The following is a 19,750-nucleotide window of genomic DNA, read 5'->3' on the forward strand; positions in this document are numbered from 1 at the left end:
GACAAACTGATTTATTTCGAACTAATGAAGAAATTCAAAATAAATCAGATGAGATTTGAATTTTTGGTCAAAATCAAATCTCATCTATTTCTTTATTTTCTTCTGTTTTTCAAAGGTAAATCTCTAAAATCTCATCTGAGATTAGGGTTTGTAAATTAGGATTTAAATTCAAAATTAGAGTCAAAATCTCTAAAAAGTCTGTGTTTCTTTTGTACATTGATTAACACTTTTTGAACCATTGATTCAATGGAGTCAAGTCTTTTATCCCCTAACATGTTTACCATTTCTTCCCAAGAATCAACTTCCATCCACAAAGACCTGGTTCTCATTTCTTCAAGTTTCGTAATCATGGCATTAAACAACTGCATGTTTACTTCATCAATTTTCAGCCATCTCTCCATTACTTCCATTTTCGCTTTCATGGTGTTAATGAGGTGCCTATTTTCTTCTTCCGGACTCTTAGATCCAATGAGAATAGCCTTCCCCAGGAGAATAGTGTAAGTACCAGTGAGCTATCCAAGTTTCGTAATCATGGTATTAATCAACTGCCTGGTCAAAGAATCAAAAGATAGATCAATGATGATGTTTGCTAGCTCAAATGATCCAGACATTTTGTCGAATAGTCTCTCCTCCAATATTTTTCCAGTAGTAATATTCTATTGTCATGAAGAAATGATTATAAATGACTAAATAATAATATATATTTTTAATTGTCAAAAGGAAATTTAACAAGTTATAGGTTTATATGGTTTACAAGTCATGTGCTTTATTTCTTTCCCAACTTTGATTTATTTTGGTTATTTAATGAAGACGATTAAAAAAGGAAAATTAGATTAATAATATGATTACGCTAGATTTTTAAATAAAATTAAATCTACTAATTAATAAACTTAAAATTAAATCTACTATTTAATAAACTTCCAGAACTTATAAACTAATTAATTAAATTAAATAATAAAGACCGGATTGGCCTGTGCAATGATTATGTAACGGTATTTGTGTCACCGTTAGTGAAAGTATCTACACTCACAAAAAAACAGAGGTGGGATATGGGATATATACAATCCCATTAATTTTGGGAGCAATAACAAAAACCACATCTCTTTTCACCTAGTCAACACCGGTTTACTCCGGTTATCTTCATCTCCATCGAGTTGGAAAAACTCAATTACAGTATAACAAAACAAGTGACAGCTATTATATTTAAACTGGTGCTTAACCAACTCTATTTCTTTAGTCACCAAAAAATCTCCCCTATAATCGACAAGATAAAATCTAAAAACATGTAAATTACTACTTAATTATTCTCAATATTTTTTTATTAATTTTTGCTCGCGTAATAATGTGGGCTTTATCTAGTGTCACTTTGGTTTTCATGTTATTATACCCAAATTAAGTTTTGGTTTTTTTCTTTTCTTGTACGTCTCAATATACATATTTATAGTAATCCACATTCCTTGCTGCATTGGGTAAATATTCCCTTTGTTTTTGGAATAGAATTTTCTTATGTAGATAAATACATATTATTATAAAATGTGAACTATTTTTTTAATATTCAAATTAACTTTTACACATGTCAAAGTCTCAATTGATAACTTGACACGTATCAAAATCCGGTTAGTGACTAACTTTCAAAATCCAACTTTATAAAATAAAATTTTGAGACGTGCATTGGTTTCCTAACAATTCTTATAAAACTGATTCAACCATTAATTAGAAAGTTATTAACTAAACCGGGGATTATAAAAACTCTTATCAACCCAAAAAAAACTAGAGATGAAACATAAAATTGGGAAAATTAAACAAAATGAAGAGAGAAGAAAAAAACCTGTGAACTATAAATTAAATCGGATAAGCCAAAATTAAAAAAAAAAAAAAAAAAAAAAAAAAAAAAAAAAAAAACTAATGCAAAATCTTTATTAGTCTCTTGCCAAACCAACAATTAAGAGAGAAACAAAAAAAAAAAAAATCAAAAAATTATTTAGCCAAAATTGTAAAGCCGATGATGATGATTGATTAGTTTTAAAAATCGCGAAACTCGGCCGAGCCGTCGAAGCCAGAAGATGAAGAAGAAGAGAAAGAGCTTCTCATATTGTTCGCCAAGTAAAGCTGATCATCAATACTCGCAAACGTTTGATTAGTTATACCACCACCGCATAAGAAATTATCAGCTGGATTCGTCGCCGGTAGGAACATCGGAAACGTCGGTAAGTAAGCTCCGTAATTTAACCCCGTCGCGTCGTACATAGACGGCGGCGGAGGAGGAGGAGGATGAGGATGAGGAGGCGGTGGAGGTATAGCCACCGCCGAATACGGAATCGATGAGTTAACCTGTCCGTGTTCTCCTCCTCCTCCTCCTCCGTTCTCATCGGTCGTTATCACCGACGACGATTCACTATCATCGCTTATCATCGCGTTATTAAAAAATATACCCTTTCCGGTGCCGGAATAGTTTCTATGGTAATTGTTATGTCCAGTACCGCCGCCGCGATTCCGATTGTTTTTTCTGTCGACGGCGAGATCAGACACGCTCTGGCTCTGGTTGATAGATTTACCGCCGCGATCCGTCGTCGCGTTACCGCCGGGATCTTCGTCCGAAGGGGACATTCCGGTGAGTTTTTGGACAAGAGCCATGAAATCTTTAGGATTCGTGTGTATGATTTTGGGTGTGTGTGTGTAGATGATCACCGGGTGACGATGTTTTGCGGCGGCCACGGAGGAGGAAGAAGACGGAGATGGTTGTTTTTTAATAACGTGAGAGTCTTTGTTGACTTTTAACGTCGGCGGTGACAGTGACGGTGAAGGAGGGTATAAGATTCCGTTTTCATTTGGTTCTCTCTTTGGCTGGTGATGATGAGTGTGGTGGCCATTGAACGTTGAGCTCATTTAATAAATAACAAAATTACTATAAATGATCAAAAAAAAAAAAAACACAAAACAAAAAGTAAACAAGTAGTAATGTTTTGTTTTCTATTTGATTAAATTAAAAAAGTAAACGAATCATACAACATGAACCCAAAAAAAAAAAAGAAAAAAAGTATTACTGAAAGTAAAACAAAATGACAACAAAACTGAGATTCATAGTTTTGGGAGATGATGTGGAAGAGGAGAGAAGTGTAGAAAGGGAAGAGGAGTGTGGCTTTTTATAAAGTTCCAGACTTCCAGTGAGTAAGTGAGCCACGTGTCATCTGGAGAGTGTTCCAAGTGAGCACTATGCGCCACGTCAGTATTTTTAGAGGCTCTAAATAAGTAACGGTTTGAAGGGATTTACGCCACTAGATATGCTAAAATCCAGGTTTAAACTTTTAAAATTCTTTTTGAGGATTCCTTGAGAGGATAATTAGTGGGAGATAATTATGGATTATCACAAAAAAAAAGCTAACTGTTTAGTTCCGTTATATACAGAAACCTACAATCCTGAAAAACTTGCAAGGATTTTGCCGATTGAGGACAAGAAATGAATCGAAATTAACATTTGGATCGTTGTTTGTCACTACTTGTCAAGAGATCTGAACCAAGTAAACCGTACCGCCTATAACCATCCTAGAAGATTGCAACATTGTTGCATATTGGCAGGCCTTCACATACTGACGCAACTTCTCACATGAAAGCACAGAGTCCGATCAGTTCAGGTAATGACTTGACTGGCACAACTCGTTATTGTTATATATTGTACCTGTTTGGAAATCCAGATTCTTGATTATGTCTCCCGAGTCCACCAGGTTGTATAGTATTCCAGGGCATCTAGTAGACCATGAGAATTTGTTTGACTATGGAGTAGGTGTGGATCTCCTTTTAAAAAATGCAGCTATCATCTTTGGGGAACTAAAGGGGAACTTCTTTTGGTGGTGTTATTACCTTCATTCTCCTCGTGTGTTGTCCCACTTTACCACTGAAATCATCTGTTTCAATTTGTACATGATTGATTATTGATTACTAAGAAACATATATGCAGGGTACTTGGGTACTCTAGACTGAGCTGACAAACGCATGTATGCATCATTGCCTGCAACCAAAAGGCTTTTGTGTTTGGAAGTGGCTTTGAAGGTTCTATTTCACTTGTTTCAACTACTTTAATGCTCTCTTGATCACAAAGTAAAGGTGTGTGTACTGAATCTGCAGGTTTCTGACAGGTACGTAATGAGCACAACAACAAATTCTTTACCGACGATGAATATAAAAGAGTACTGACAAAAACAATCTGTTCTCGAGTTCTTAATTTTATAATTGAAAACCCTCTTTATGCAGTTTGCTTGAGGAAACTGATGAAAATGGACTGTTGAAGGAAAAGGCATAGATAAGATTATAGGTTGGGGGTAACTGTGGCAGCAGACATACAGAAATTGCATCAGAAAACATTCAGATTCCGTAGGTGCAGGCACCCGCTCTTAAAGCTACAATGGCACATGCTTTACCATGTGAATCACCCCCAACGTTGTGGTTGGCTGTTAGATTGTTATGCTGACGTACATAATTTGAAATGAGATGAAGATGCAGTGCTGGTCAAAATCTAATGGCGCCTTCCCTGCAGTAAATCTATGGATCTCTTTTCAATTTACATTCTACATTTGCGTAACTTTTGGATGCCCCAAAAGTTTTAAATAGTTTGTGGGTTGTGTTTTTGGTCCAATATTTGCAAGATTTAGCGGTGTGTTTGTAACTTGTAAGATATAGAGAAAAGACCAATTAATATATTTGCAACATACCAGCTCGGCTTAGTAGTACAGGTTAAGAGGTGAATGGAAGCAATCGTCACATAAAGCATCTCTCTTTCTTCATGATGTGGCAGGAGATCTTCAGCTAGAGAGACCATTGAAAGACTAGCTTATGGAAATCAATTTACTCTAATCTCTCTTTACATATGTTATCCCTTCACATTATTTGGTGCATTCTCTTACCTCAAAGTACTCTGTTTTTGGAGAACTCATGCCCTTTCCACACAATGAAAAGAGGAGGAGGAATGAATATATAACCATTGTAGATCCTTAGAAACACTCGTTTATGTATTTGTATGGACTTGAGAGGTAAAATAATTTCCATCATTAGAAGCTGACCGCCTTTTGTATCAAATCACTTTGCAAACATTTTTAAAAGTCTCTATTTTGTTTGTAGATTCGTGTAAGACATAACACTTATTTGTTAGACATATGCTGTACGAGACATGTTTAGACCATAATAATACTTAAAAAAAAACTGTGTTTAAAGCAAGCAAGAAACACTACAAGACCACATCTTGTAGAGGTTGTTTTTAGTCTCCAGCAGGTAGCTCGATTTGGACCAAACTTGGAACGTAATTAAGAGGAACTGGCCGAGGTCCTGTCTGATATGGAACAAGCGGATCAAAACCAAATTCACTGCCTTGATTATCCTGGCCGAGAATGTATATCTTATCGATGCAGAGATCGTCGTCGTAATCCATCAATCTCTCACAACACACGGCGACTTTCTTATCCTCGTCAAGCACAAACGTTACATGCTCAGTAATTTGAAGATGAGGGTTCAAATCAAATGCTAAGACCTTGTTCCAGGACACCGCTTTGGTGGAGTCATCATCAATCTTACTTGTCACCCATATCTCAGCCTTGGATGTATCAGCGGGCTGTAAAAACACGGAAAGTTTCTCGTCCCTAACAGCAGAAAGTCTCAAAATTTCCCACCTTGGACGCTGATAGGGAAGAGGCACAAACAGAGATGATTTCTCAGTAGAGAAATCAAATCTGAGCAATGACAAGCCAAGTTGCGGTTCTGATTCCTCCTTAGCAAAAAAGTAGATATTTCCCTTCAAAGACGTGAAGTCTTCAGCGATCACCGCGGTCCAGCCTGGTGGAGTGAGATCATCATCAAGAGTCCTCCACGAATCAGAGGAGTTAAGGTCGTAGATTTCTGTTTCTTTGCCAGCAGGATCAAAGCACAAAATTCTTTGACTGCAGGAGGACTTGTTGTTGTTGTACCCGAGAACAAATGTAATGAATGGATTCCAACGATTGTCGGCTTCGATCCACCTGGTTTGACCAGTAAACGGGTTCCAAACCACTATTTCATAGTGGCATGCGGTGGGGCCGGTGATGAGATCGCGGACGCATAACAATAAGCCGTCGCAGTGAAAGACTTGGGTCGTCATATCGAATTGACGTATATTGTTGGAACGCGGATGTGGTAGGCTAAGCTCTCTTTTTACCTCTACAGATGGAAGAGGAGTAACATCATCTCCATGTTGTGGTGCAAGATTGATTATGCTCAACGGACAAATCCTCTGCTTCTCTGTCATGATGAGAAATAGAAACTCCTTTGCGGCTTTATCCCGGTGCTCACTCGCGAATTTCCTATCTTCTTTGAACAAACGGTTCCATCTTTTGCAAGTAGCTCGTAACCGTTTCAGGGATGTGGCCGGAAGGCAACAGAGTATTTCATCTACCAAATCGTTTGCAAGCTCCGGTATCGCCATCGATCTCAGTCTCAGCTCCGTTTACTAAGCAGTACATTTGACTCTGTCTGTCTAAGATATAGTGAGAGAAAAGAAGTGGCTGAGTGAGAGAGAAAGGAAAGTGGATGGGTGACTGAGAGGTAGAGGGGAACGTAGAACGGTAGGAGTGAGAGAGAAGAAAGTGGGTGGGTGACTGAGAGATTGAGGGGAACGTGGAGTCAGCAGCAAATTTTTTTTTTTTTTTTCTCTTTTTCTTATTCCATCGACATATCTTTAGGGTGTTGGTAAAGTGAAGACTCTTTTTTTATTGGGGGAGAAGAAATAGCCTTCAAGCCAATTCGAGTAAGTTGTTTTCTTTTTTACTTTGACCATCCCGGAAATAAAATTTAACCACGCCTCTTTATGCTGTTTCTTTGAGAGATTTGAGATTATTTGTCACACACTCATTTTATTTAAGATTAAGCTGAAAATGTTTGTTAAGGAAAAGATTTGTAATTGCGTTAGAGAGTTTTGAGACCAGGGTAAGCCAGTTGTTAAGACCCTTGTCTACGACAACATTTGAGTGCATGGTCTCATCAAAATCTTATTTGTTTACCCATATCTCTTTCGTTCCTTGATGTATCCCTGAGTTGTAATAAAACCGAAATTGAAGTTTCACTTCTCTAACACCCGGATACTAATAACATCATTTTCAATCGTTTCCAATATTTTTTATATGAGAAAATTTGTAATCCCCTTACGTAGATGTTTTTTACGTGTAGTTTTTGTAAAATGTAAACATTATACAAGTTCTTTCTATCAGATAAAACACTTAATTTGATACTTACATTTTGTGTGGTCACAAGTAATTGTTTGTACCACTTTCATTTAATTTTTAAAGTCACAAGTTGTAATGTTGTATTATGCATGTCCCCCGATCAATGCGGTCCAGCTTACCAACCTCAATAACTCCAAATCCGCATTTTTTTCTTTCTTCTTAGGGTCTTTTTAAAACAAGGCCATGAATTATGATTCGTACTATTGGTGTTTGCTATAGGAATTGTTATAACTTTTTGTAATTTTAAAAAAAATATATAATCGACATCTGCATACAACGTGATGGCTCCATGAATAAGAAAAAAAAAAAAAGATCTTATGTGAAGCTCACTGATAATGACGGAAAGACTTCCATATTAAATTAAATAAAACAAACAACGAGTCAATAAATTTAAAGGGCGGTGCGAAATTGAGTTTCTTTACTTTCATCTTGATGAAGACTTAAATATGTTATCCGATTCATATTTATGGATTTTGTCATTCTGATAACGAATACTATTCAGTATTACAGGATATATATTAGATATGAGGATTATGCATATATAGTTTATAGTATTGTAAAACACATGTGTGATTATTCCATCACAAGACACATGTCATTACAGTTGTCCATGTAGTGTTACACAATCTTTGTAAATTTAACACTTGTCATTACCAAAACTAATGGGTGTCTGACTCATGTGTTTTGTAATGTACTATAAATAAAGAGTTGTGTAAGAAGAATAACACATAAGTTGTCTTTTATCAAAAGAAAGAGTTCTAATCTCTCTCACTCTCGTTGGCTTCTCCTTCCCCTCTCTCTCTTTATTATTTCTTGTTCATTTTACAAAATATTACAAAACACATATAAGTGTATTCTAGTTATAATTCACAATACGTTATCAGCACGAAAAACTCTCGATCCATTACAAGTTTGAGCATAAGCGATTTGCGATCCGTCATAAATTTGAAGAACATTTAAGTTATGTTAAATTTTTTAAAATTTAATTTAATTGAATTAGTTTATATGCATATTACTATATGTATTATTTATAGAGTAAAATACTATACATATTTCTTGATCTAATGGCATGCTCTGCCTCCTTGATCATTTAGATCTACATTCTTGATCATTATGGTAGGCTCTGCCTCCTTGATCATATGTTCAGATCTATATATAATAAATCATATGGAAGCCTATGCCTCCTAAAATGATTGTTTTAATTTATAAATATATCATATAGCTTTATATTTTTTTTTTATAATTTATATTTATTGCTAAAACAAGATTTTACAAAAGTGTTTCATAAAATTTTATATTTAACAAATTGTTTTATTATTTATATAGTAATCATGTCAAACTTGGCAAAGCATGAATTCGCCCCCCTTGATATCTCTGGGAAAAATTATATGACATGGGCATTAGATGCAAAATTTTATCTGAAAGGGAATGGGCTTCTCAAAACCCTTTATCCATCAGAAACGGGGTTAGAAGAGGAAAAAGCAAGAGCCATGATGTTCTTGCGTCACCATCTCCACGATGGTTTAAAAAATGAATACATCACGAGAGAAAATCCTGCAGATCTCTGGATCGCTCTTAAGAATAGGTTTGATCACCAAAAGTATGTGATCTTACCAAAAGTCAAACATGAATGGCTAAACCTGAGGTTTCAGGATTACAAAAGTGTAAGTGAGTACAATTCCGCTTTGTTCGGAATCACTTCAAGGATGGCTCTCTGCGGAGAAGAAGTTTCCGATTATGATATGATCGAGAAAACATTCCAAACTTTTCATCCTTCAAATGTACTCATGCAGCAACAATATCGAGAAAGAGGGTATACTCGATATTCTGAATTGATGCAAGTTCTGCATGTTGCTGAACAAAATAATGAGCTCGTGATGATAAATCATCAAACCCGTCCAACTGGATCAGCTCTACTTTCAGAAGTGAATGTAGCTACATCCAGTTATAATAATTGTCAAGGACGAGGACGCGGACGCGGTCGAGGTCGTGGTCACGGTCGTGGAGGTGGTCGTGGAAGAGGAAAAGGAAGAGGTTTCTATCCTAATAACTTCAACGCTAGAAAAACCAACAAAAATCTTCAAGTGAATGATGTTGGTCGCGTTTTGAAGAAACAAGATGAAAGTACTTGTTACAGATGTGGCATGAAAGGACATTGGTATCAGACCTGTCATATTCCAAAACATTTAGCCGATCTGTATCAAGCATCTCAGAAGAAAAAAGAAAGGGATAATGAGACCAACTTCATCTCTGATGAAGTTGGACCTTCCTTCCATGGTTTAAATGATGAAGCTCATCTCGACATTGCAGATTTTCTCGTTGATCATGAAAACGGAAAATCATGCGAATAAGGCCCATATGCCATAATATGTTTTGTCATAATTTGATATGTATTTTATGTTTTTAATGTATGTCTTTTTGGATAATAGTTTTATTGTAATATATAATAATTTTTTTTGTAAGACTTTATGTTATTTTATTAATGTTTATTTTATACATATTTTATCTCAGAAAATGTCAAAATTTGAGATTGAGGATGGAGATATTTGTCTAGCAGACAGTGCTCAATAATTAAAGATAAAAAATATTTCTCCTCTCTCAAAATAGAAGACTCCGCTAGAAGCGTGAGCACTATATGTGGTAATGCAAAGATTATTATAGGTTGTGGAAAAGCCAATTTTTCAATGCCAAGGGGAAAAAAATTTGAAATTGATGCATTATATTGTCCTAAGTCTCATAGAAACTTGATTAGTTTCAGAGATATCCGAAGAAATGGATATCATATAGAGACTCTGAATAAGAATGACATTGAAAATCTTTGTATAACATCTGAGGAGAAACAGATATTGGAAGAATCGCCAATTTTATCCTCTGGATTGTATTGCACAAAAATAAATAATTTTGCATCTTACGTTACAGTAAACTCTAAGTTTACTAGTAAATTTAAGATATGGCATGAAAGACTTAAACATCCTGGTTCAGTCATGATGCGAAAGATTGTGCAAAATTCTAATGGCCATCCATTAAAGAACCAATAGATTTTTAGATCTGATGAGTTTTCATGTGATGCATGTTCTCAAGGAAAACTCATAATTCGGCCATCACCAGCCAAAGTTGGGAATGAATCACCAATGTTCTTAGAGAGAATACATGGTGATATATGTGGACTTATCCACCCTTCATACGGGCTGTTTCAATATTTTATGGTAATGATTGACGCAACTAGTAGATGGTCAAATGTGTGTCTATTGACAACACGAAACACGACTTTCGCAAAATTCATTGCCCAAATAATCAGGTTGAAAGCTCAATTCCTTGATTATGCCATAAAGAAAGTCAGGCTTGATAACGCTGGTGAATTCACTTCACCAGCTTTCAATGACTATTGTATGTCAATAGGAATCAATGTTGAGCATCTGGTTCCTCATGTTCATACACAAAATGACATGGCTGAATCTTTAATTAAACGGCTACAACTCATAGCTAGACCGTTAATATTGAGAACAAAGCTCCCAATTTCTGTATGGGGTCATGCTATATTGCATGCTGCGGCATTGGTCCAGATACGAGCAAGCGCATATAATAATTATTCTCCTTTACAATTAGCATCTGTCCAAGAGCCAAACATATCATATCTCCGTATTTTTGGATGTGTGGTTTATGTTCCTATAGCCCCACCGCAAAGAACAAAAATGGGGCCACAAAGGAGATGGGTATATATGTCGGTTATGCATCACCGAGTATAATACGATATCTTGAACCGCAAACTGGTGATATGTTTACGGCACGTTTTGCCGATTGCCATTTTAATGAAGATGAATTTCTAGCGTTAGGGGGAGGAATTAAACAAGTACCAAAAGATATTACATGGTATACACCATCTTTGATATATCTTGATCCCCCTACAAATCAACATGAACTGGAAGTTCAGAAAATTGTACATTTACAAAGTTTGGCAAATCAATTACCAGATGCGTTCATAGATACAAAAAGTGTGACAAAGTCATATATCCCCGCTGCAAATGCACCATCAAGAGTTGAAATTGCTAGAGAGGAATTAGATGGGAGCAAAGCAAATGAACCTAAGGTTCAATTGAAACGGGGGAGGCCAATGGGTCTAAAGATAAAAATCCCCGAAAGAAAAAGAAAATGGGAGATGAAAATGTTCAAGAAGAACCAAATAAAGAGAAAAATCCTCAGGATGATACAGAAAAATATGAGATTTATATTAACTATGCCCAAAATGGAATATCATGGTATAGAGATGAAATCAATGATGATAATGGAATATTCTCTTTTCTGTATCTAAAGAGATCGATCATGAAAAAAATGATCCAGATCCAAGGTCCGTATTAGAATGCCAACATAGGCCTGATTGGGAAAAATGGAAAAAGGCTATGCAACTTGAGTTGCTCTCCCTCAATAAAAGAAATGTCTTTGGACCTCTTGTCACTGCATCTAAAGATGTAAAACATGTTGGTTGCAAGTGGGTATTTGTGAGAAAAAGAAATGAGAAAGATGAAATTACACGATATAAAGCCCGACTTGTTGCACAAGGTTTTTCTCAAAGACCTGGAGTTGATTATGAAGAAACATATTCTCCAGTCATGGATGCAATTTGTTTCAGGTACTTAATGAGTCTAACGGCTTCAAAGAATTTAGAAATGTACCTTATGAATGTAGTGACAGCATATTTGTATGGACCATTGGAAAATGATATATACATGAAAATCCCTGAAGAATTTAAGATTCTTGTGGCATTAGACTCTAAGTCTAATGAAATTTTTGCGATCAAATTACAACGATCACTTTACGGATTAAAACAATATGGGCGTATGTGGTATAATCGCTTAAGCGAATACCTGTTGAAGAAAGGGTATGTTAATAATGAAATATGCCCATGCGTCTTTATAAAGAAATCTCCATCGGGATTTGTGATCATTGCTGTATATGTTGATGATCTAAATATAATTGGAACTCAAGAACTCATATGAAAGAAGAGTTCGAAATGAAAGATCTTGGAAAGACTAAATTTTGTCTTGGGCTCCAAATAGAACATTTCCTAGATGAAATATTTGTGCATCAATCAAATTATACGAAAAAGGTTTTAAAGCGCTTTAATATGGACAAAGCGACTCCTTTGAGTACTCCAATGGTCAATATATCTCTAAATATCGATAATGATCCATTCAGACCTTGTGGAAATAACGAGAAAATACTTGGTCCCGAAGTACCTTATATGAGTGTTATTGGTGGACTCATGTACCTTGCAAATTGCACTAGACCAGATATTGCATTCGCTACGAATCTACTTGCAAGATACAACTCATCCCCTACTGGCAGACATTGGAATGGGATAAAACATATTCTCCGTTATCTTCAAAGTACGATTGACTTGGAATTATTCTATCCTATAAACTCTTCGGTTGGTCTTGTTGGTTTTGCAGATGCAGGATATTTATCAGATCCACATAAATTCCGATCCCAAACTGGATATGTTTTCACAATTGGAGGAACTGCAATCTCATGGTGCTCACAGAAACAGACTTTGGTTGCCACTTCCTCAAATCATGCAGAAATAATTGCTCTTCATAAAGCATCGAGGGAATGTGTATGGCTCAGATCAATGACTAACCACATACAAGAATCAAGTGGAATAGTCACCAGTAAAGAGCCAACAACATTTTTTGAAGACAATGTTGCTTGTGTCGCCCAAATCAAAGAAGGTTACATCAAGAGCGACAGAATAAAGCATATACCTCCAAGATTTTTCTCATACACTCAAGAACTAGAGCAAAAGAAGGAAGTTGATATCCAACATATCCGCTCAAGTGACAATGCAACAAATCTATTCACAAAGGCACTTCCGACTACCACATTCAGAAAGCATATTCACAGTATTGGAATGCGTCATCTAAGAGATTTATGAAAAAAGATTATACATATCTTTTCAAGGGGGAGATTACGTTACTATACTCTTTTTCCCTTGTCATGGTTTTTTATCTCATTGGGTTTTTGTGTGACAAGGTTTTTAATGAGGTTTGTAATTTTAAAAAAAATATATAATCGACATCTAGTAAATGCATACAACGTGATGGCTCCATGAATAAGAAATAAAAAAAAAGATCTTATGTGAAGCTCACTGGTTATGACGGAAAAACTTCCACATTAAATTAAATAAAACAAACAACAAGTCAATAAATTTAAAGGGCGGTGCGAAATTGAGTCTCTTTACTCTCGTCTTGATGAAGACTTAAATCTGTTATCCGATTCGTATTTATGGATTTTGTCATTCTGATAACGAATACTATTCAGTATTACAGGATATATATTAGATATGAGGATTATGCATATATAGTTTATGGTACTGTAAAACACATGTGTGATTATTCCATCACAAGACACATGTCATTACACTTGTCCATGTAGTGTTACACAATTTTTATAAATTTAACACTTGTCATTACCAAAACTAATGGATGTGTGACTCATGTGTTTTGTAATGTACTATAAATAAGGAGTTGTGTAAGAAGAATAACACATAATTTGTCTTTGATCAAAAGAAAGAGTTTTAATCTCTCTCACTCTCGTTGGCTTCTCCTTCCTCTCTCTCTTTATTATTTCTTGTTCACTTTACAAAATATTACAAAACACATATAAGTGTATTCTAGTTATAATTCACAACATATAAGACGTATTGTTAAATAACATTTTAGGTATAAAACAAAAACTAAATCCTTTAAACCAAGGTTTTTTAATAGATAAAAATTTACATTGCTTGGATATTGATAGATTTGGAGGAAACTTTGGTAGTTAAATAATTTCTCTCGTTTTATTCATTAGTCTTTATGCTTATATTTATACAATAAATATAATTTGTCTAACAAATTCTTTATATATTCAATAATAGTAAATCTACTTATCTAGCAATAGGAAAATATTACATAAATATTAAATTTCTATTTCATCTTATAATCTCGAAGATCTCCTAATAGATATGAAGTATCTGGATTTCATAATTTTATTTGATTTAGTAGGACATAAATTCAATATTTTGGAGATCTCAACTTTTAATTAATTTCAGACATTTTGGACATACTAGTATGTGATTTTTAGTTAGGATAAGTTTTCAGGGATTTTTTAAAGTGCGTGCCCGTTTTGACTTGTCCCATTTAAAGTGTTTCATATACGGAATATAACACATTTTATACCAACAAGAGTTAAATTGATTAACATAATCTAAAAAGCTGTGAATCAATTAGTCTTCATCCTTTGAAAATATTTAGAAAATTCGTATCTTGCTTGACTTAGAGAAGAAGAACCTAAAATGAAAAGTTTATAAAACAAAATGTGTTTTTTAACAATCTGAATAGTCAACGCTAAAGAGACGTCCGAGAGTCCGACCAGTGAACTAGTACCTACTTGTCAATAAGAGGCGGCAAGCACATCGGACGGTCAGTAGTTTTCACTGTAATGTTACAAACGGTCACGATCTCTCAGATCAATATATAGACATGGGACTTAATTCTGGACTTAAGTAAATAGTATTAATTACATTTAACAATTAATAATACAAGTGGAGTGTTTTTTTGTATATTTAAAATTTATTTATTAAACACCAATTCTAGCTAGGTGTTGAGTGTTGACCAATATGATTTTTTTATATATACCATATAAAAAATAGAGAATATTCTAATTTCCTTTTGAAATATTATTCCTTTTATCTTTGTATTTAATTTCCAGTTTTGATAACTAATCCTTGGTAGAGTAAAGTCTTTTTATTTTTTATTTTTAATGTTTGCATAAATAAAAGAGGTTTTTTACTTTGCCCACACTGTTCATTTTGTCTAAAGATCCGTTACCTCTCTCTGGCAAGAACTCTGAGTTTCCGACAAATAATTAGGAGATCGAAATTCTTGTCTGACACAAAAAAAAAAAAAACCATTCTTATTCGAAACTTCCCTCGGAGACTTTTCTCCTTTTTTTTTTCTTCAGATTTTTATTTTCAGAAATTTCGTTCTTCTTCGTCCGTCCGTGGATCTCTCAAGTTTGGTTGAAGATATCAAATGGTGGGATAAAAAAATAAAAGTGAATTAGACACCGCCAAAGGAACGTTTCTTACTTTCGTCACTTTAGTTTCCGAGAGCTTTGACTTATAAAAGCTTTTAGATTTTCCCGGAATAAAAAAAAAAAAAAAAAAAACCCTGATGGAGAAATTATATTGACCGGGTGTATAGATTTGTGAAGAAGGGTGATTTAAAGAGATGGGTAGGAGAATTAAGAGGAAAGGTTTCATAAACACTGAAGCTGCCAGAGAATTTGTTAATCATCTAGTTGCTGAGAGACATTCCTTGTTGTTGCTTGTTCCTTTGGTGTTAGCTTTCTGGGCGATTGAGAGATGGGTCTTTGCTTTCTCCAATTGGGTTCCTCTTGTTGTCGCCGTTTGGGCTGCTCTTCAGGTTCGTTCTGTTTGTCAAAAGAATCACTTTTTTTTTTTTAATTCCATTGACCCTTTGATAATTGATCGGTTCTTGTTAAACCGCCGGTTAATTTTGTCTGGATCCGTTGAATCTGATACTTTAGAATCCTCAGATAAAGTTGGAAAAGCTTTTATGCTTTTTGTTTATACCTAACAACTTGCCATATACAAATAGAGTTTGATCTTTCCCACTCATGAGGTAGATAGTTCTGGTAAATTGCTTTTTTCATGGATGAGTTTACAATCTTAGCTAATTGATATATTAGCTAGAGTTTCATTCATGTGTTTTTGTTAGCCTATGTACTAAAAACTGGTTATGGGGTTTTTGTTATGTGAACTTGATAAGTGTGTTCATGTGCATAAATCTGATAATAGAGAGTGGAAGCTAAAGCCTTGCTGTGTTTTTTTAATGTGATCATATGTTTGGCTGCAGTATGGAAGTTACCAAAGGGCAATACTTGCTGAAGATCTTACAAAGAAGTGGAAGCAAAACGTTTTCAATGCGTCGGTGAGAATTTCTTTAACCCTAGTTTTTGTTTACCTCTCGTTATATCGCTCGATGTTATAAGAGTCCCGCGTTGTTGCTTTCTACAGACGATAACTCCTTTGGAACATTGTCAATGGCTTAACAAGTTGCTCTCTGAAATTTGGCTAAACTTCATGAACAAGAAACTTTCTCTCAGATTTGCTTCCATGGTAGAGGTGAGTGAGCTTTTATTCTTAGCTCTGCTCTTTCTTATGCAAAATTTGTTTCTGCCCATATACTCGAGCTGTACATGATTCCTTGGGTCATTTAAGACAATAAAACATGAACTTTTGATCGCAGAAACGACTGAGACAACGAAGGTCAAGACTAATAGTAAGCAATCTCTCCCTTTTCCATGACACCTCCTGCTAATAAAAATTGGACACAGTGATGCTAATTTGTATCGGTTTTCGATAGGAAAATATACAATTGTTGGAGTTTTCTCTTGGCTCATGCCCTCCTTTGCTGGGACTCCATGGAACTTGTTGGTCCAAATCAGGGGAACAGGTTTGATTACTTTGATAGTTAAGTTGCAAAGATTTGAATAAATGGTTGGATTTTGATGTTTTACCTTTTGTGTTTTCCTTCTCTGGTGGTATAGAAAATTATGCGATTAGATTTCACTTGGGACACAACTGATCTAAGTATCTTGTTGCAAGCCAAGCTGTCCAAACCGTTTAATCGAACAGCACGGATCGTTGTCAACAGTCTTTGCATCAAAGGCGATGTAAGTGAAACCCGTATAACCTGCTAAAAGTAAATATTACTTTACATAGCCTTCTTCTTGGTTTATTTACTGTATCTTCTTGCAGATTCTGATCAGACCAATTCTTGAAGGAAAAGCATTGCTCTATTCCTTTGTATCGAACCCTGAAGTTAGAATCGGAGTTGCTTTCGGTGGTGGTGGTGGCCAGTCTCTTCCCGCAACAGAGCTTCCCGGCGTCTCCTCTTGGCTGGTTCGTTTCCCACTTTCATATCTCCAGTACAGTTTTTTTTTACCGTCATGAATAGTTTCAGTTACAAAAGTCCATTTTCAGGTCAAAATCCTAACAGAAACGTTGAACAAGAAGATGGTAGAGCCACGCCGGGGATGTTTCTCGTTACCTGCAACCGAACTTCACAAAACAGCCGTCGGGGGAATAATCTATGTAACCGTAGTCTCTGGTAGCAATCTTCACCGCAGTGTTCTTCGCGGAAGCCCCTCGAGAAGTTCCGATATTGCAGAGGGTAGCAGCGGAAACAGCAGCAACAGCAGCAGTAGCAAACCTGTTCAGACATTTGTTGAAGTCGAACTCGAACAGCTTTCTCGACGAACCGAGATGAAATCAGGACCGAATCCAGCTTATCAATCAACGTTTAACATGATTTTACACGACAACACAGGGACACTTAAGTTTAATCTCTATGAGAACAATCCTGGGAGTGTAAGATACGACAGTCTCGCTAGCTGTGAAGTTAAGGTAAATTAATGAATAAACAAGGACATTTTAAGTTAGTTGTTGTTACTGGCCGTTACATGTTTGTTCATCTTTCTCTCTTTGGAATGTACAGATGAAATACGTAGGTGATGATTCAACAATGGTCTGGGCCGTTGGATCTGATAACGGTGTGATTGCGAAACACGCTGAGTTCTGTGGTCAAGAAATCGAGATGGTTGTTCCGTTTGAAGGAGTTAGCTCCGGCGAGGTAGATGATACAATTTCTTCTTTATGTATTACTACTCCATGAACTTCTTTACTCATTTTGGCCAATTCACTTTATTTGTGTGTTTTTGCTCTATAGCTGACCGTCAGGCTACTTCTAAAAGAATGGCATTTCTCTGATGGCTCACATAGCTTGAATAGCGTTCATTCGAGTTCTTTACACTCCCTCGACAGCTCCTCTACTCATCTCTCCAAAACCGGCCGGAAGATTATTGTGACTGTTTTGTCTGGAAAGAACCTTGTTTCTAAAGATAAGTCCGGCAAATGTGATGCCTCTGTGAAGTTACACTACGGAAAAGTAAGTAAATCTTTTACATGATTTTGCTCTAAATGGCCGCTGAACGATCTTTAAATCTTAAATGTTATTGAATGTTGTGTAGATTATACAAAAGACGAAGATTGTTAACGCAGCAGAGTTTGGCTGGAACCAGAAATTTGAGTTTGAAGAGTTAGCAGGAGAAGAATATTTAAAGGTGAAATGCTATAGAGAAGAGATGCTTGGCACGGACAACATTGGTACAGCTACATTGAGTCTTCAAGGGATCAATAACAGTGAAATGCATATATGGGTTCCGCTTGAAGACGTTAATTCTGGAGAAATAGAGCTTTTGATCGAAGCTGTGGCTCCTGAGTACAGCGAAGTAAGTGTTTGACAAACATCACTCTGCCTCCTCCTTTTGCCTCTCTGATTGTTTACGCTTTTTTCTGGTTTAATCGCAGGCAGATTCTAGTAAAGGCTTGATTGAATTGGTTCTTGTTGAAGCGCGAGATCTTGTGGCTGCGGATCTTAGAGGAACCAGTGATCCTTATGTTAGAGTTCAATATGGAGAGAAGAAACAGAGAACAAAGGTACTAGAGCAATTGTTTGGACTCAGAAAAGACATTTTAAAGAGATAGGAAACAAAACTTAAGAGATTTTGTTGTTTCCAGGTGATATTTAAGACATTGCAACCGAAATGGAACCAGACAATGGAGTTTCCAGATGATGGGAGCTCCTTGGAGCTACATGTCAAAGACCATAACACTCTGCTTCCGACATCAAGTATAGGTAACTGCATCGTGGAGTACCAAGGGCTAAAGCCAAACGAGACTGCCGATAAGTGGATACCTCTCCAAGGAGTGACACACGGCGAGATCCATGTCAGAGTCACGAGGAAAGTCAAGGAGGTTCAGAGACGCGCCAGCGTGGATTCTGGCTCCCCGTTTAACAAAGCTCTGTTGTTGTCCAACCAAATGAAGCAGGTTATGATAAAGTTTCAGAATTTGATTGACGATGGAGATCTTGAAGGTCTTGCTGAAGCTTTAGGAGAGCTGGAAAGTTTGGAGGACGAACAAGAAGAGTATTTGGTCCAGCTTCAGACAGAGCAAATGCTGCTTATCAACAAGATCAAAGACCTTGGCAAAGAGATTCTTAACTCTTCTCCGGTTCAAGCACAGATTCATTCCCCATCTCGATCAGGGTCAGGTTCGGGGACAGGATCGTATAGCCGGAGATTACCCGCACCAATGTAGTCACTTGTTTTCTCATCAAACAATCATCTATAATGTATATAGATAGATATCTAGTGCATTGGATTAAATGTTCAGAGAGAGTTGATCCCTTGTTACAAAGTTAGAAACATCAAGCTGTAAGTTTCTTTTTATTCCCATTGTTATTCAGTAACAATAAAGACAGTTGTAATTGTTTGTAAACAGTTTTTTTCTGTGTCTAGTCTGATCAATAATTTACAGAAAACTACAGAAGCAAAATGGTTTTTACTCTGAAGTGTTATCCAGTCTGCTCATCACAGTAAGATATTTT

The 19,750-nt window shown here is 36.0% G+C and overlaps 3 protein-coding genes and 1 pseudogene across 4 annotated transcripts; 2 read left to right on the forward strand and 2 right to left on the reverse strand.

The window, feature by feature from the left end:
• Positions 1-1,814: 1,814 nt before the first annotated feature.
• On the reverse strand, positions 1,815-3,112 carry LOC104783350 (VQ motif-containing protein 20-like). Its single transcript, XM_010508500.3, has one exon. It carries the CDS (start codon positions 2,884-2,886, stop codon positions 2,023-2,025), a length of 864 nt encoding a protein of 287 aa, XP_010506802.2. The 5' UTR covers positions 2,887-3,112; the 3' UTR covers positions 1,815-2,022.
• A 1,972-nt stretch (positions 3,113-5,084) lies between these two features.
• LOC104783365 (F-box protein ETP1 pseudogene) lies at positions 5,085-6,709 on the reverse strand (annotated as a pseudogene). The gene has a single exon (XR_015559320.1). The product of XR_015559320.1 is annotated as an F-box protein ETP1 pseudogene (transcript).
• A 1,863-nt stretch (positions 6,710-8,572) lies between these two features.
• On the forward strand, positions 8,573-9,592 carry LOC147949644 (uncharacterized). Its single transcript, XM_087509828.1, has one exon. The coding sequence runs from the start codon at positions 8,573-8,575 to the stop codon at positions 9,590-9,592; it is 1,020 nt and encodes a 339-aa protein (XP_087365954.1).
• Positions 9,593-14,885: 5,293 nt separating this feature from the next.
• On the forward strand, positions 14,886-19,684 carry LOC104783374 (uncharacterized). The gene is made up of 13 exons (XM_010508532.3): positions 14,886-15,700; positions 16,154-16,228; positions 16,315-16,422; positions 16,547-16,579; positions 16,664-16,753; positions 16,848-16,973; positions 17,059-17,202; positions 17,284-17,706; positions 17,798-17,932; positions 18,029-18,247; positions 18,330-18,590; positions 18,670-18,798; positions 18,880-19,684. The coding sequence occupies exons 1-13, from the start codon at positions 15,506-15,508 to the stop codon at positions 19,459-19,461; spliced, it is 2,520 nt and encodes an 839-aa protein (XP_010506834.2). The 5' UTR covers positions 14,886-15,505; the 3' UTR covers positions 19,462-19,684.
• The last annotated feature ends 66 nt before the right edge of the window (positions 19,685-19,750 follow it).

This window comes from Camelina sativa, chromosome 1 (genome assembly GCF_030686135.1).
Source record: "Camelina sativa cultivar CO46 ecotype springtype chromosome 1, ASM3068613v1".
Classification (NCBI taxonomy): domain Eukaryota; kingdom Viridiplantae; phylum Streptophyta; class Magnoliopsida; order Brassicales; family Brassicaceae; genus Camelina; species Camelina sativa.

Bases quoted from the DNA above. Each gene is read 5' to 3' on its own strand.
- LOC104783350 (XM_010508500.3), bottom strand. From the start codon at position 2,886: ATGAGCTCAACGTTCAATGGCCACCACACTCATCATCACCAGCCAAAG.
- LOC147949644 (XM_087509828.1), top strand. From the start codon at position 8,573: ATGTCAAACTTGGCAAAGCATGAATTCGCCCCCCTTGATATCTCTGGG.
- LOC104783374 (XM_010508532.3), top strand. From the start codon at position 15,506: ATGGGTAGGAGAATTAAGAGGAAAGGTTTCATAAACACTGAAGCTGCC. The intron at 16,754-16,847 runs GTTTGATTACTT...CTGGTGGTATAG, and splicing joins GGTCCAAATCAGGGGAACAG to AAAATTATGCGATTAGATTT. The intron at 18,591-18,669 runs GTAAGTGTTTGA...GTTTAATCGCAG, and splicing joins TGGCTCCTGAGTACAGCGAA to GCAGATTCTAGTAAAGGCTT.